This window comes from Aythya fuligula, chromosome 7, assembly GCF_009819795.1.
Source record: "Aythya fuligula isolate bAytFul2 chromosome 7, bAytFul2.pri, whole genome shotgun sequence".
Classification (NCBI taxonomy): domain Eukaryota; kingdom Metazoa; phylum Chordata; class Aves; order Anseriformes; family Anatidae; genus Aythya; species Aythya fuligula.
In genome coordinates this window covers 20,938,877-20,954,571 of record NC_045565.1, presented here as the reverse complement: position 1 = coordinate 20,954,571, position 15,695 = coordinate 20,938,877, and the positions used below count along the sequence as shown (strand labels likewise).

Here is a 15,695-nt window from a genome sequence, read left to right as displayed (position 1 = left end):
CAAGAGAACAGGTTCTGAGCATGAAACACCAGTTCTGTTACTGGTCTACATTTCTGAAATTGTGTGTGTGTTTTTGTTTTGTTTCATTTTGTTTTGTTTTTCAAGAGAGAGCCTGCAGTCAGTCTCCTACTTAATTTTCCTTAATGTTCAGGACCTCATCTGGCTTTCAAATAATGTAACCTCTTCCTGTTCACAGGAAGAGTTTGATAGTGATTCTTTGAAGAGTGATAGTTTGACAGGAGGGAGTATAAATGTTTACAAATGACACTTGTATGCAGTCTGAGGTTCCTGTTGACTGTTTATTGTTGTGAACAGTATTTCAAAGCGGCAGATTTTTGAATCTGATAAGTTCTCAGAACAATAATGCTTGTATGCAAATTATTCTGTTCTGAATTAACATTTTGAGGCCACAGAGGTGACTGGCAAATGACAGGAAATGCATACAGTCATTCTTCCCATATTTATTATTTGTTTTAATGAAAGTCATTTTTGTCATTTGTATTTTAACAGAAACGCCATTCACAGTATTTTGAAAGATTTGAGATTAATTGTGTACCAAACTCTTGCACCTCTGCTTCTGTTTTCTGGATTATTATTCTTTTTTCTGGATTTTATCTTGTCTTGTGTCGTGTCAATGGTGAAGTTACTGCTTTCAAAAAGTAGGTTTCTTAGTATGAAATTTAAGTAACTACTGAACAGAAAGACTATGTAAAGATGTTATTGCAGATCAGATCTAGAAAGAAATCAAGAAGTGACACTGACAGTAAGATAAATTCTGTCATGGGTCCTCTCAGTGCTTCTCATACAGAAAAGGAAGATGTACAGTAAAGAAATTAAGTTTGGAGCTGGTATGTGGCAGTGACTTCAGATTCTGCCTGATGCAGTGATGAATGATTAGGCAGATGACCACCTGGCAGCCATTTGCAAAGCTTGAGATGTTTAATACTTGGTCATGTTTTGATTAGTATTCTAGAAATTAGGGAAAAAAAAAAAAAAAAAAAACAACAAAACAAAACCAAAAAACACCACCAACAACAAAAACCTCTTGACTTGACAGGATGTATAGATACTGTAGTTCTCTGAGTTTTTTTGTTGTTGTTGAAACACAGACTGGTGGTAAATCTGAGGTTCTGTGTGATGATCTGTGCCAAGTAAAATGTTGTTATAACTTGCCTCCAACTGTTCGAACAGAGTTTGTGCACATCTTGAATGATTCTTAAGAGTCTGGCTATTTCCTCCTTACTGTTGGCTTTGGTTTCCTGGGCAGAAGAAAAGTAGAAGACTGATAATGACATGTTGATGCCCTGTTCTTGTACTGGTCTGTTCTGCTTGTTTCTGAGATAAGGCACTACAGTTAAAAACTTTAATGTGCATGCTACAGGGTAAATTAGAGGTGTTAATCAATGTGGTTTTCTTATTATCTTCAAGAACTTTGGGACAAACTATAGTTTAAAAAAAAAAAAGCGATGGTTAAATTTACTTTTATTGCAAATGGATAGTTGTAGTATACTAATAACCTCATGAATCAGTTGTTTTCTTAAGAGCTTAAACTGAGATTACATTGTTTAAACACAGTTTTGGAGGTGGCTTGAGATAATGATTTAAAGTTTTGTATCTGCTTACCCTGTGCCAAATTCTTCCACTGTTTTGCTGTTTCCCAAGAATCTGTTACTCATTAGTGGTTTATACCATAGGCACTGTGTCCATAGTTATTAATTTGAATTAATTAATATAAATATTTGATTTGTGTGTGTGTTTTCTGTGCTGAAACTCAATTTAGGCTTGATAGTCACCATGTATATGCAACCTGTAGGATTAAAGTTGGATAAATAGCTATAGGCATCCCAGCATAGAGTAGAAAGAAGGGGGGATTTTCAGGCAGTTTCCACGTGCCTTTCAGCTGTCTTGAATTACTTTTCAGCCCAGTCTAATAGCAGTTTGCCCATGGAAACCATCAGTGTGCATTTTGTGTTCTCACATATCTAGTCTGTCAATCCCCTTCTTTCTCTGCACCTTTGGCCCCTACCAGACATTCACACAGTTCCCTGTAAATCTCCCACAGCATCCCACATACTGAATTGCATTCAGCATCTCCAACAGCATGTAACTTCTCTAAATAATTCCCATCTTTACCTGTAGCCCTGCTTGCCAGGGTAAAGAGGCAGTTACTGCTTCTTCCCACAGTCCAGGCAGCATCCTCAAATATTTATCTAATCATCTTTCCCTTGACAGCCTAGGGTTAAAAGGCTCTCTAATTTACCACATTGTGTGACCGTTCTGATCCTTTAGATGCCTTGACTTAGACTAAATAGTGCAATACTTGACATAATGTTTTCTTCTCTGAAACAGCATCTCTCTGGACTTCAAAAGGAAATTAGCCTGAGTAATGTGCTGAAGGTTAAATTGATACTAAATTAATGCAGTTTTATAGTCTTGTGTTTATTGTATTTTCTGCATCTTAGATTATGTTGGATTTTTTTACCCAGTCTGCTGTTATCTATAATCCCAGATAGTTGACGAGTAAGGATTTATTAATCATTATTATTAATACTAACTAGAACTAGCTTAAACTTTGTCTTAAAGTGTATGCAGCAGTGAAAAAAAGTAGACAAATTAGTTTCGTGTCACATGTTTTCAGACTTAATACATTTTGTGAATGTGTGTACTGAAAGGTCACTAGATTGTTTATTTTCATTATTTGCCTGTCTTTGTTGGCTGACCTCTGCATCCAGGATGACTCACTAATGCTGGATCTAGTTTCTTATATTTTTACTTTCCTTTACTGGTCAAAGGAGCACATTACATTTCTGACATAACTTAAGCCTTGTAAAATGAACCAGCATAGTTATTAATGGATTTCATCAGCTAATCTAGTGGCTTTAGAAAATGTCAGCATGTGTTGAGTACAGGGTAGGTTTAATCATCTAGTTCAAGTGCTTTTACATGCAGATTTAACTGTGGATCAAAGTGTTTTGAGTTGAATGTGCAACAGGAAGAATATGGTTTTGAATAATTTTATATGCAAGTGCACATGTTTGTATGAAGCTTCTATACCTAGCTTTTATATCTAGTCTTTGGCCACCCATGTGCAGATATGTGAGTACGGGAAGCCATGGGGAGTGAAAGTTCTGCAATTTTACAGAAAGTTACAAAATACTATTTTATCGGTTGAGCTTATGAGTTTTACGCTTGATAGCATTTATTGCACTGTTAACATGCTTCATAACAAGTTTAATGAATTCCAACAGTTTAAGGAATTTGCTGGGCAAAATGAATTGAATTCTGTTGATTATAGTGAAAAGCAGAGACTGGGAAGAAAGTAATGGGGGACACATGAAACCCTTGTCATCTGTTCAGCCTAGCTGCAGCTCCAGATATTTTTGCAGTTGTCCATAGATCAGAGGCTCTGCCATCACACTTTCTACTTGCTATTTTATGGGATTTTGGCATACTGATACACTAGATAACTTCTCTTAGTCTGTGATTTTATCTTCAGAGTGCGTTTAGAGAGCATAGCAATCGTTCAGACATCAGATCTAAACTGAAACTACTACTGAGATGTGTGGTCCCTACCAAGCATTTCTAATATTTCCTTTCCTCAGGATGTAATGTTCACATGGCCACAAGGTAAGTCAGTTCATTTGGATGAAAAGAAGAATTTCCTGACAGATTGGCTGGCTCAATGAACTTAAGCTGGTGGATTTGTGATGTCTAGATGTGTGAGATGAGGGGAAAAGGGGATGGAGGGCCAGGAGTGAAGGTAGAAGGGAATCTGCCAGCTTTGGTGGTAGCCAGCTGCTAGATTGACATAGCTGAAACATCAAACTGCATTTGCAGATAGCAGAGGTGTGTAAACTGATTGAAGCAGCGTTTTTCTCCTTTTTCCTTGCTGCCTGCTTCCCCACTCATGCTGTTTTAACACACATGTTCATACAACCATACATGTACTGGATTGGGAAAATGATCTAGCTGTAAAGTAACTTGAGCAAAAAATTCTTGAGGTGGATTAGTTCCCTATCATGTTGCAGTGGCCATTAGAGGATGGGAACAGCTGGACATAGGCAGGGAGCTTCTTAAGCAGGCATGATTCTTGAGGAAATAAATTTCAACGAGGCCCCTAAAGAAGAGTGTATAAAGAAGAGATGGTGGTGTATAGAAGGGGCAGGCACATAGCCTCTGAAGCTCAGGAGAAAGGTGACCAACATAATCTGTGGTGGGGAAGACTTGAGATCAAAGTTTCTAGAGATGAAAAGATCTCAGAGAAGTGGCTTGGAGGGGGCATATGTGGAGACTCTAATATAAGAAATGGGAGAATAAAGTTGAAGAAAATTTTTGGAAATACTGTGCAAGAGCAGTCCTGGCCTCTGAATGAGCTTTGTGGACAGTCTCTGGGATATAAATGGACCTGTGGTTATACCAGCTTTCTATTTGCAGAAGCAAATCAGCAATATATTTATCTTTATTTTTTTTTTGAAGTTTTTCTGTTAAAGAATGATGTAAAAAACATCAACATATATGGATGTTTATGTTATCTTGAATTCATTGTGTGGTTGGAGTTGTGTAATGAAATTGTTGCTTTGTTTTCCCTATAGAGTGGTGATGTTTTGTAAGAATTTCATTCAGCAGCCAGCATGATAAACTATATATTCTTCACAGTAACAATCCATTCCTTTAATATCTATTCATGGCTTAGCAATATTACAGGGAGTACATTTATGAATATATTTCAATTTTATTTTCATTGGATTGCCTGGAGTCTTTCTGTAGTAAACAGGAAAGATGAATCAGTAGACTGAGATGTTTTGATTAGATGAAAGAAATCCTTCAAAAATCAGTACCAAAGACTAATACATGTATGTGTTTTGTACCTTTTACAAACTGTTATTGTTACTTCATATAACAACAAAGAGACTTAGGAGTAAAATAAAAGATCAAGAAAAAACAGTTTTCTCTTGTCCAGGACCTGAGTCTCCCATCTTGACTATCCTCTGGCTGCTCTGGCATGCACATGAGTTTTGTAATGCATGGAGAATGTAAAACTTGTGTCTCTTTGTTCTGTCAGCATCACTTTCCTTTATAATCCTCCTGGGTCTCTCTTCTGTTGTTAAAGCAGTAAAATTGAAGTCTCGATTTAAATATTATTTTTGTGTGTGCGTGCATAAACTCTAGTGACTTTCTGGATGAGAATGCTCTTCACTGGCTAGCAAACCTGAAGTCATCAAATTTATAGCTAAATGTAACTTTTCAGTAAATTTGTTTTTGCTTTCTTCTGAGATGCATCAGGAAAGCTGATACATTCAGTTACATTGCTGGATTTCTTTGTGTAAGAAAATGGCATATTAAATATCCTCTTAACTAAAGAGTGTTTTATCTTTTGATTTGTGACAAACCGCTTTAGGATATAAATCAATAATCAAAAAAAAAAAAAAAAAGGAAAGTTGACATTTTAAGGTCAAAACAAAGTTGTTAGCAATCATAGTTACTTGAGCATCAAGCTAGATTTACACATCAAATTGCTTTATTAACCTTTCCTCATTTCTATATATTATTTATTTATTTATTTATTTTTAATGAATATGGGTTAGTCTCTTGGCCTTGCTGTGTGTCTTTTTCAGTGATAAACATGGCAAAAAAAATTGTTTTGTTCATGATTGAAGTAACATTGTAAATGTTACTGAGAACAGAAACCATGTAACAGCAAAGCAATTGCAGTTGTGGTAGGATTCAATCCTGAACAGGAAGAGTTATTTTTAAACCTATTTTTCTTTTAAAACTAATATATTTCTGTTGTATTATCCTGGCTATGAGTAAGAGAGATTATATAAAGCATGTTTCCTTTTTTCTCTTTATATATGTTCACTTGTATGTTCAATTTCAGTATTACAGTTTCAGCAGAATTATTTTTCTGCAGTTATGTAGCTTTCAATAGTGATGTAAATACAGCTTTTTGAACATGTAAAATGTGACTGGACTTTCTCCAAATTGTAAAGTGAGACTGTAAGACATCTACTTGTGTATTGTGTGATTTTGTAGGTCTCAGTACAATTATCTTCTCTCATTTTGTGTTTCTTCTCTTTACATAAAAGCAATTTTTAGTCATAATTGTGATGATGGATTTTGTGCCATGGATTCTGTTCAATACATATATACATTTTTTTTTTTTCTTTTCTTTACAGAAGACTTCAACTTCTTGAATGTTCCACGGGGGGATGCATCTCTGGAATGAATTACGTGTTTGGTCTTTTTCTGCAACCTGGGGCAACAATGTATGTGCAACGTAAGGTAGAATAATTAATTTTAGGAAGAGATGAGTCAAACGGCTACATCACATTAAGAAGCTGTTTTTAAAAATGTTTGTATCTCATGCCAGTAATCCACAACTGGGAAAGCCTGGTAGTCCAAGAGTTAAAACAACAATAGCAATGACAAGAAGTTGTTACTTTTTTCCCAAATTCAAAAAGAACAAGTAGTCAGTTTGTATTTTACCATGTGTTTCTTGATTATTTAGCACTGAAACTTTTATTACACTGAAATCGTGCTGTGAGGATTGCTAGACACTCCCCTCTCCAACACATCCAGCAACTGAAGACTGTGGCAAGATGACCTCTGAGGAAATGACAGCTTCTGTTCTCGTCTCTGTGGTACAGGGTAAAGTGATACCTGCTCAGTCAGCTGGAGATGAAAATACTGAAAATGCTTTGGACACCAGTGTTATAAAAAGACATACTGCCAGTCCAGGAAGGCAAACCACACGCGCTCTCTCATGCTTACACAGACTGGAAGAAGAAAGTCTTCGGGGCTCAGTGCCCAAAATATTCACTCTGGCAAATGAACAAATGACTGATGACAATAGTAATGAAAACTTCTGGGAGAGAAACAGCTCCATCCCTGATTCAGTGGAATTTCTTAACATTAACTGTAACATTGTACAGAAAAACTACAAGAGCAATATCCCATGCAGCCAGATGTATAAATCTTGTGGCACATTAGCCGGGGGAGAGGCATGCCTAGAAACTGGAATTCCTGTTTCACTGGAAAGAGCCATGCTTGCAGAACTTCAGTGGAAAATGAATGGACCTTCTTTAAGAAACCAGACAGCAATAAATAAGAATGACAGCAATGATACTGATAAAGTAGCCTTTTTTCACTTTCATTGTGCTAGTGAAAGGAATATATCAAAGGCTTTGTGCAATTTACCCAACAGCTTCATTTTGGATGACTGCTTGCAGCCAGTAAGTGTTGGTGGTAGTAACACCACTGGTTCTACGGCCTGCACTTGCACATTAGTGGAGTTGACAAACAACTGTGAGGATGAACATGGGCAGCAGTTGTATGATGACGCTTTAAGGGATAAGTACTTCTGTCTGGAAAGAGCACCACGAAAGGTTAAAGTGGCATGCTCAGGTCACAACTTCTGTGGAAATAACTTTACTGGAAGAATGCCTTCAAAGCCCTTTCTGAGCCATTTTGAAGACTGTAATGATAACTGTGAAGAAGAGATGGAGGAGGATTTTTTTAGAAACAAAAAAGAACGTTCCACATTATTAATAAGACGTTTCTGTAAAAATGATAAGGAAGTTAAAAAATCAGTTTATACTGGAACGAGAGCAATTGTTAGGACTTTACCTTCAGGACACATAGGAACTGTTGCTTGGAATTATGTTGAGCAAAGGAGAAACAGCAGTGGCTTGAAGTGTTCTAGGATTACAACAGAACAGCTAACTATAATTCAGCCCTTAATAAACTGGGAAATTAATTCCTTTCTTGAGACCTCTCTATGGCATGAGGTAAGCTTTTCATAGTTTGTTTTCACTTGTAAGAGTTTTGCTAACTTGATGACCTTTCATTTAACGAAATGCCTTCAAACAGTAAATATATGGTAACAAAAGGACATTTCACTTAACCATTGAGCCTTACATTGAACACTGCTTTTCAGAAGAATGTCTTGTCCTTAAAAACTCATTTTGGTTTAAGACTGGCATGATGAGAAGTGCATAATTCTATATTTATAAAATTTATATGTGTGTGTATATATACACATATTTATATGTGTATTTGTATAAAGTGCTTATAGGCATATGTTTTTCTTTAAACATGTACTTATAAATTTGACTTGATAGGTTTCTATATAAATATGTGCAATATACTTATATAAAGATATTTCTATATACATATACATTTCATAAATATAAGTTTACATATAAAATATAATATACATTTATATTTATACATGTATGTTTTAATATATATTATAGATATGCATTAGTTTAATATATATATATATATATGGCATATATGTGTTTATAAAAATCAATATATTAACACTATAATCATTCCCTGGAATAAATTGTATAGAATGATGTATGGTAGTATTGGATCACAGTGACAAATTTTGTTGCTTTGAAAAAGAAAGCATAGTGTTTTCCCCAAATTACAGATATTTATCATCCTTCTACATTTGAAAAGAATTTGAGAAAGAAATTTATTAAATATTATTCAACTATTATAAATGTGCTATTAGAGCCCTAATTCTCATTTTCTTAAGATCATGCAAAAAAAATCAAAGATTAGAATGAAATCATAAATTCCTAAGATATTATTGTAGAAATGAGATCTTAACTAGATTATTTTAAATAGTAAAAGATTTTCTGTGGTGGTAGAAATGAAATAGTTGTCAGTGAAATCTATAGAAGAGGGTTTTGACTGTTGGTACTAAAGAAGGATCAATCTGAAACGTGACTACTGAGAAAGGAAGGCCAGCAGGATGATCACAGTGAGAGAAACTGTTCCAAGAGGAGTAAGAGAAGAGAGGCTTCCTGAACTTAACAAAAAAAAAAAAAAAAAAAAAAAAAAAGGGAGGGGGGATGATTCTTCTCCATAAGAATGTTTGAATAAGGTCTAGGGAGGGGAAGATAAAGGAGAGTGTGGTCGGATAAGCAGCTGTGCTTATAAACTGGTTCTGAATAAACTTAGGTTGAGAACTGGGAGAAGTTTCTATCAGTTAGTGATGAGACTCTGCAACAGCTTTCTGTAGGATGGAAATGGTGGAAAAATTAGTTACTTTCTATGGTGGAACTTGTTAAATTGATGAAATGGGTTCTATGAAGTTTTGTCAGTGATAACAGAATAAGGGACTTGATATCAGGAACTCCATGACAGTTTTGCCCTCCGGTAATATCCTCATATTCATCCAAAACCTGATATTTTTCCATTTAAATAGACAAATCAAGAGTTGTACAAACAGGTATGTGCCATTTTTTTGTACTAGGTGGCAAAGCTTTATGATGCAGTTCATTCTTGTGATAGTGTCCTAAATGGTGGAAACATGAACTTGCTGGTACATGTGCCCTGCATGGTGCATGGTCACACTTCCACAAAGGAATTAAGATGAGCTACATATTTACCTAACGTGATATAAGCTTACTATGGTTGCATTGTCATTATATATATATATATATATATATATATATATGTATGTATATTTATTTTTTGAGTAAAAAGGGAAAATATTTTGTAGCAGAGGTCTAGGGTAACTTTTATTTATGTAAGTATGAAAAGGTAAGGATGTGTTTAGGTTTCTTCACTGGGCATTTCCAATTTGACTTGAGTTCCTTAGCTTTAATATGCTTGAATTTTTCACCAGTTCAAACCACTGCCATGTAATACCAAATGCATATCATTTTAGGGTGTGAGGGATTTAATTAGAAGACTTCTGTGTATTTCGGACTCAGAAATAAATGTAATACGTTCTTACTGAAAAATAACTTAAATAGGAAAAATTCTGTCTCTGAACAAAAGAAACGTGTACAGTGAAGCAATCTGCATAACTACAATTCAGAGAGTGTTTTATCGTCAGAAAAAGTTGAAGAATGCATATTTCTAAGTTGTTTTTTCTTTCAGGTGGTGGCTACAAAAAATTTCCTTCTTACTAATTGCTGTATTTGATTTCTTTATGCATAATGTGCATCAAACATGCTTAGCATTTTTCTCTGTTATTTTAGTATCATGTTATTTTTGTAATAATATGGCTGTATTTATGGGTTATGTTATTAGTCTTATAGATTTTTTTACACAAGCATGGAAATTAACTCAGTGGACGTAACAAATACACAGATCTGTTGTTCATACACTATGGGTTAAAATAATTCAATGAATTATGGTTATTTGTAGGAAGCTTTCATACCAATAATCAAATGAAGGATAAAGTAGTAAATGAATGTAGTAATTTGTTCTTTCTTTCCTCTTATCTCACCCTTAGAGCATGCATTCTGTTTGAAACAGCTAAATGAACAGTAGTTCTGTTCTTTTGGGGGGGAAAAAGTCAGAGAAATTAAGTTTTCATAGAAGTGCTGGTGTAGCACGGAACAATAGAGACCTTTATATTTTAAGTAGGAAAATGTGGGTCTCATTTGTGCATATCCCTTACATAAAAATTCTAGTGCTAATAAAGGAAAGACACTGAACTGTGCTACTTTTTTTTCTTTCTCTACATAGGAGGGTCGAGATGAGGCTTTGAATTATACAGAAAATGCATATATGTTTAATGCACTTTTAATGATTACTGTTTAGAGATATTTTATATACAGATTAGACTCCTCTGCTCTGACCTTAATGTATGCATTGCATAAGAGATTTTTTAAATTATTTTGAAATTTTGCATTAGTTTTTGCAGCTGTATACAGTGCAGGGCTTACCCTTACCATGGATGCATGTAATATGACTGTTATAACTCCGTGAGAAATTTGCTTTTCAGTGTTGAAACAGTGAATGAGTAGTAGTAGTTCATCATAAAGGTGTCCCAAATATGAAGAATTTGCCATAGAAGCACATACTGAGAGCACGAGTATTGGTGTTAGCTTTGTTTGGTCTGGCTGCTTCTCTGGGCCACCTCAGTCTGCATAATTCTAAAAGGCCAAGTTTCTAGAATCATTGAACCACCAGCATCTGTGAGATACTAGGTTCGTAGTGTTGAAGTTGGCTTCTTTTTTTGTTGATATGCTGCTTTTGTGGTGGTTGCAATGCACTATGACTCAAGTACCCGGGTCCACCAGCAACTGCGATGTTAGACGAGCAGCTCACTAGACTACCTCAGGGTGAGTCTTTCAAACAAGGTAGGTGATCTTAGGATCTCCAGATGACAGCTGCAACAACATAGTTGCAATATGTAATAGCTGAATTCTGTAGCTAAGCTCATTTTGTGGGCGTCAGGGCCATCTTTGCTGTGTCATTACATTCCTGATGCCAGTAGTTTGCGCTTTAAGAAGCAAGAATTCTGCTGGTTGTCTTAACTTCGGTCAGCTAAATGTTAGTGCAGTAATGTCGGTAGTGCAGTAACTCTTGGTAGAACCTAACATCTAAGAACATGTCAGTAATGGAAATGACATCTGTAACGTGCTGTTTCACTCATATGACTGATATGATTTTGAAAGCTTGTGAGTGTGGCCCCATGAAGGCACGTGGTCATAGGAGTAGGAGTTGTACTAGTGAAGTTATTCTGCCAGACTCCGTGAGTTTCCCAAGCCACAAAGCAGAAATCAAATAAAACCCCTCCACCTTATAGGTTTCCACTTTTCTTTTTTTATTTTTAAATTTGTTTTTATAGGAAATTCAGATCTAGGTTTGCTATGGTAGCATCATTCTGATAGTATTATGTGGTTTTCCCACAGTTTTTTTTTTTTTTTTTTTTTTTTTCTTGCTCCATACTTAAAAGGTTGGATTTTTTTAAATGGACTCTGTCCCAGTTTGCATGCATACCTAAAATACAGCATTGCTCTTTGTATTAAAATTTATGCTATACTCATGATTCTATAAAAGAGATAATGCACAATAATTTCAAACTACAGACAGATTTGGGGTTTGATTTCTTTTTTCTTTCTTTCTTTTTTTTTTTTTTTTTTTACTTTGAAATAAAATTTCTAGTCCATCTTTGAAAAGAATTTACAAAAAAAAAAATGACATGAAGCACATAATCTGCAAGCTGTTGGGGGTCCCTTCCACACTGACAATTTTTTCTCTGTGCATAAGGATTTTGCCTGTTGGTAGTGATGGTATGTTTTTAAACTTAAAGGTTTATGTTCATATTCATATGTTAAAGTAGTTAGCATTTGCTATCTGGACCTGAGTTTCTTTTCTTTTCTTTTCTTTTTTTTTTTTTTTCTTTCATGGGAATTAGTCTTTTGTTTAAAAAAAAGTGAGCAAAATTGGCTGTTTGGAATAAAAATTCAGGGAAGCAAAAGAGAAGCCAAATAGGCAAGAAATTATGTTTTCCTTTCAGTAAGTGCTGTAAAAATATATTGAACTTTGTTAAATGGAGCTCTATACTTATATTTGCTTTGGGTTGAGTTACTTCAGTTTTATAGGCTAGCTTTAAAAATAGGAAATTTAGCCTCTGTCTGTAGAAGTAGTCAATGTTATTACCATAACGCGTGATAGAGTTAGAGATAAATCTCTAGATAGTTTGTGTCATTTTGTAGTTGACTTACAGCTTTAACAATCTGGGGCCAAATGATGAACAATAAGTTTTAGCTGTGAGCACACTTATGTATTCAGAGCCAATAGTGTGGGAGTCTTGGCAAGAGCAATGTATTATGCCTTCAGTTTTTCCACATTTTCTGACTTTCCTTCTAGTGACTGCTCACCAACTGTAAAGAAGCATGAAGATCTGTTTTAGAAAATCTCCCTGCAGCACATTAAAGAGTTCATTTTAGAGTGTTAGAGTGTTAAGGTTGGACACTGTTCTGAATTCTTTCTCAGGTGAAACTAACTTATCTCCATTACATATATGAACTGTTGAAAAGTTTGCGTTGCTAACTCTGATATGCTTGAATAAAAGCAGTGACATATAAAGATCACTCTGGCAAGTGAATAATTAAAATCTGAACTTAGGAGGTTTCATTTGTATTTTAATTTATCTTCCTTTTTTACAATCTTCTGGGACATTTCAAAAAGTTTTCTAAAATAGAATAAGCTTGGGTTGACAGTAATTGGTAGGCATATAACTTATTGTTATGAAATTTCAAGAAAACTTTGTTGTAAAATGATACTTGCCACAATATTTAAGGCATCTTCCATGAGATGTAAGGGTATTTGGTTTATTTATGAAAAGCGATTTGATGTTGTATGGTTATGAGCCCCTGGGCACAAGGAATTTCGGCTGAAAACACAGACTGGTGACAACTTAAAAAAAGGAATAAAAATTGAACATAATCCAGCTGTCAGGTACTATCCAAAGACATACGAGCTGCAGTGTTAAGGGTCAGGAAAACTCTGAGGGTGCTCCCACAGCAAGCAGAGCCAATGACATCAGCGCAGCGGCTGGATCCGGGGTGACTCAGGGCAGTGAGACAACACACAGCTTTCTGCAGGAATGTCGGAAGTGGGGCAGTGCTGGAAACATTCAGCTCTCACATTTGTAGCTATGTTTTTTTCTTCTAATAATTTCACTCAAAAACTGTCTAATTGAAAGCTGTTCCCTTCCTGCAAAATATGCCTCAGTGCTGCAAATTGTGTGATGGGATCCATTTTTAATATTTTGAAACTGTAACTGGATGCAGTCATTTTTGAGCTGAGATTGAAGCCTCATTCTTGAGATGCACTCATCAATCCCCTAGCTGAGAGAGGAAAATATGTTGGATTGGCTTGTGATCATTCTTACTTACAGATGTCATTCTTGTCTTCCCATTTGTATAAGATTCAGAAGAGTCTTTTCATCTCTGTAGTCATAACCGTTGCTGTACGAAGTTATGATTTCCTTAGCATAATAAATAGATTCCTACAGATAAGTGTGCCATCACAGTAAGGGATGTGCAGCAGTAGCAAAAAAATAAAAAAAAAATTGCAGTCATTTGTGGTAGGACTCTGAATAATTTAACTCCTGTGAAAATAAAAGCTTTTTCTTTTTTTTTTTTTCCCTTAGCATTTCCAGTAACTGTAATATCTGTTGATTTTCACCAAAATTTGGACTTAAATTCTATAATAAAATAACGTGAGCTTCTTCTCAGATGATTAGAGATGGTTCTTATACTCTCCATGTTTATTGTGATTTTATTCTCCTGACACTAAAAATTGTTTTCAAGCAATCAGAATTAGTAAATGAAGTAAACATGGGCAAAACAAAGGATTATTATTGATGGCACTAGTTTCATGTTACAGCAATTTTAATTCTTAGAGTTCAGGATTTCCCTTCAAGTAGTAGAGAATGGGTGAAATCCTGGTCATATTGAAATCAATTTAAAATCTACTATTGAGGTAAACGGACTTGAAGAGAGAAAAAGAATGTGGAAAATGTGGAAAATGGAGCTATCGCTTTCACAGGATCCATAATTTTGCATCAAATACTTTAAGAACAAGACATACATCAAACTTATATTAAGCGGTTGTTTTAAAACTATAATTTTAAACAACAGCAACAAAGTTCATGTGAATATTGAAGATGAATTGTGGAAGCTGTAATTAGTAACTTGGTATATAAAACCGCTTTCAGTACTCTTCCACTGCACATAGCTACTTATTGTTTATGTTACCACACTGCTTGGAAGCCTTTCTTCTGGATTGAAATCTGTTGTCCTCACTGTTTTACAACCCTTAAAGATCTTATCTGCTTTGCAGGCTTAGAGGCAGTTGGTAATGCGTTCATTCAGGTGCTGGAGGAGACCTATTGCTCCCTAGGACTTCCCTGCTGAGGCTAAATTTTCCCTTATCTCACCAAGCTTAGGTAGTTGTGCCGCACTGTAGTCTGCAGAAGAGATGTATCCTGTTTCCAGTAGTTTAAAAACCAAAAACATGTTTTTTTCCTCACTCATTCCAACTTTTAACATTTGGTAATTTGAGATTACCAAAATAAAGGTCTAAATGATTATTCTGAATAGTTTGTCTTTCAGCAAGAACCTAAGGGAGTATCTGAGTTGTGGAGAATTGTTTTAAATATTGCTGTGAGATGGATCAAGAAAAATGCCTGTGAGAGACAAGTCATCAATCTTTTCTGTTTTAAACTAGAAATTTATTTGAGTAACTTTGCAGACTTAGAGCATCATGCTACAAACCTGGTGCAGTTATGGTCCTGACCCTGTGTGTATGTCAGATATTTCACTTTATATAAACAGGTTACAGTTGCTGTGGGAACCATACCATTGGACTTCCATTCTGTTGTTTACACTCTGAGAATTGCACTGGGTGAGTTCTGTTTTAAATGTATATGTATGTGTTCCTAAAGGGGAAAAGATTATTTATAAACATTCAGAATGGTTCCCTGTTTTGAAATTTACTTGTATTCTGACTCACCTACAAGTCCTTTTGAAACTTGCAATACAAAAGAAGGGAGGACCATAGAAGTACAACACCTTCTGATAGGTGAGCATTTCTTTGACATCTCAGTGGTTTGCCATGAGTGTGAAGGAGGCTTTGGACTCTGCTGGCACCAAGTCACCCAACAGCTTGAACTGTGTAAATGATATGTAGAGGTTACCAACAAGTGGGAAGTATAGCATGGATCATATTTAAAATGGCAATGTATCCATTTTCTCAGTTCTCCAGCAGTTCAGAAATATAAGTTTATTTTTGTTTTTGTTTTATTTATTTATTTATTTTTTTTTTACTTTAACCAGAAGGTTGAACTTTCCTTTGAGCAGCGAAGTTCTTTAGGTTTTCTCACTAACAAGTATTTGTGAATCATTTCGTATTAAGTTTAGCTTGCACAT

The 15,695-nt window shown here is 35.2% G+C and overlaps 1 protein-coding gene across 6 annotated transcripts in view; it reads left to right on the top strand.

Annotated features, from left to right (window-relative positions):
• PLCE1 (phospholipase C epsilon 1) overlaps positions 1 to 15,695 on the top strand; it is a 156,529-nt gene that overhangs the window by 17,752 nt on the left and 123,082 nt on the right. For 5 of the 6 annotated variants that reach the window (XM_032191624.1, XM_032191623.1, XM_032191622.1 and 2 more), the window contains exon 2: positions 6,177 to 7,787. In XM_032191624.1, the coding sequence (XP_032047515.1) occupies positions 6,600 to 7,787 (1,188 nt within the window). In that variant the 5' untranslated portion in view covers positions 6,177 to 6,599. The remainder of the gene's footprint in view (positions 1 to 6,176; positions 7,788 to 15,695) is intronic. The other variant, XM_032191621.1, reaches the window with a different exon arrangement.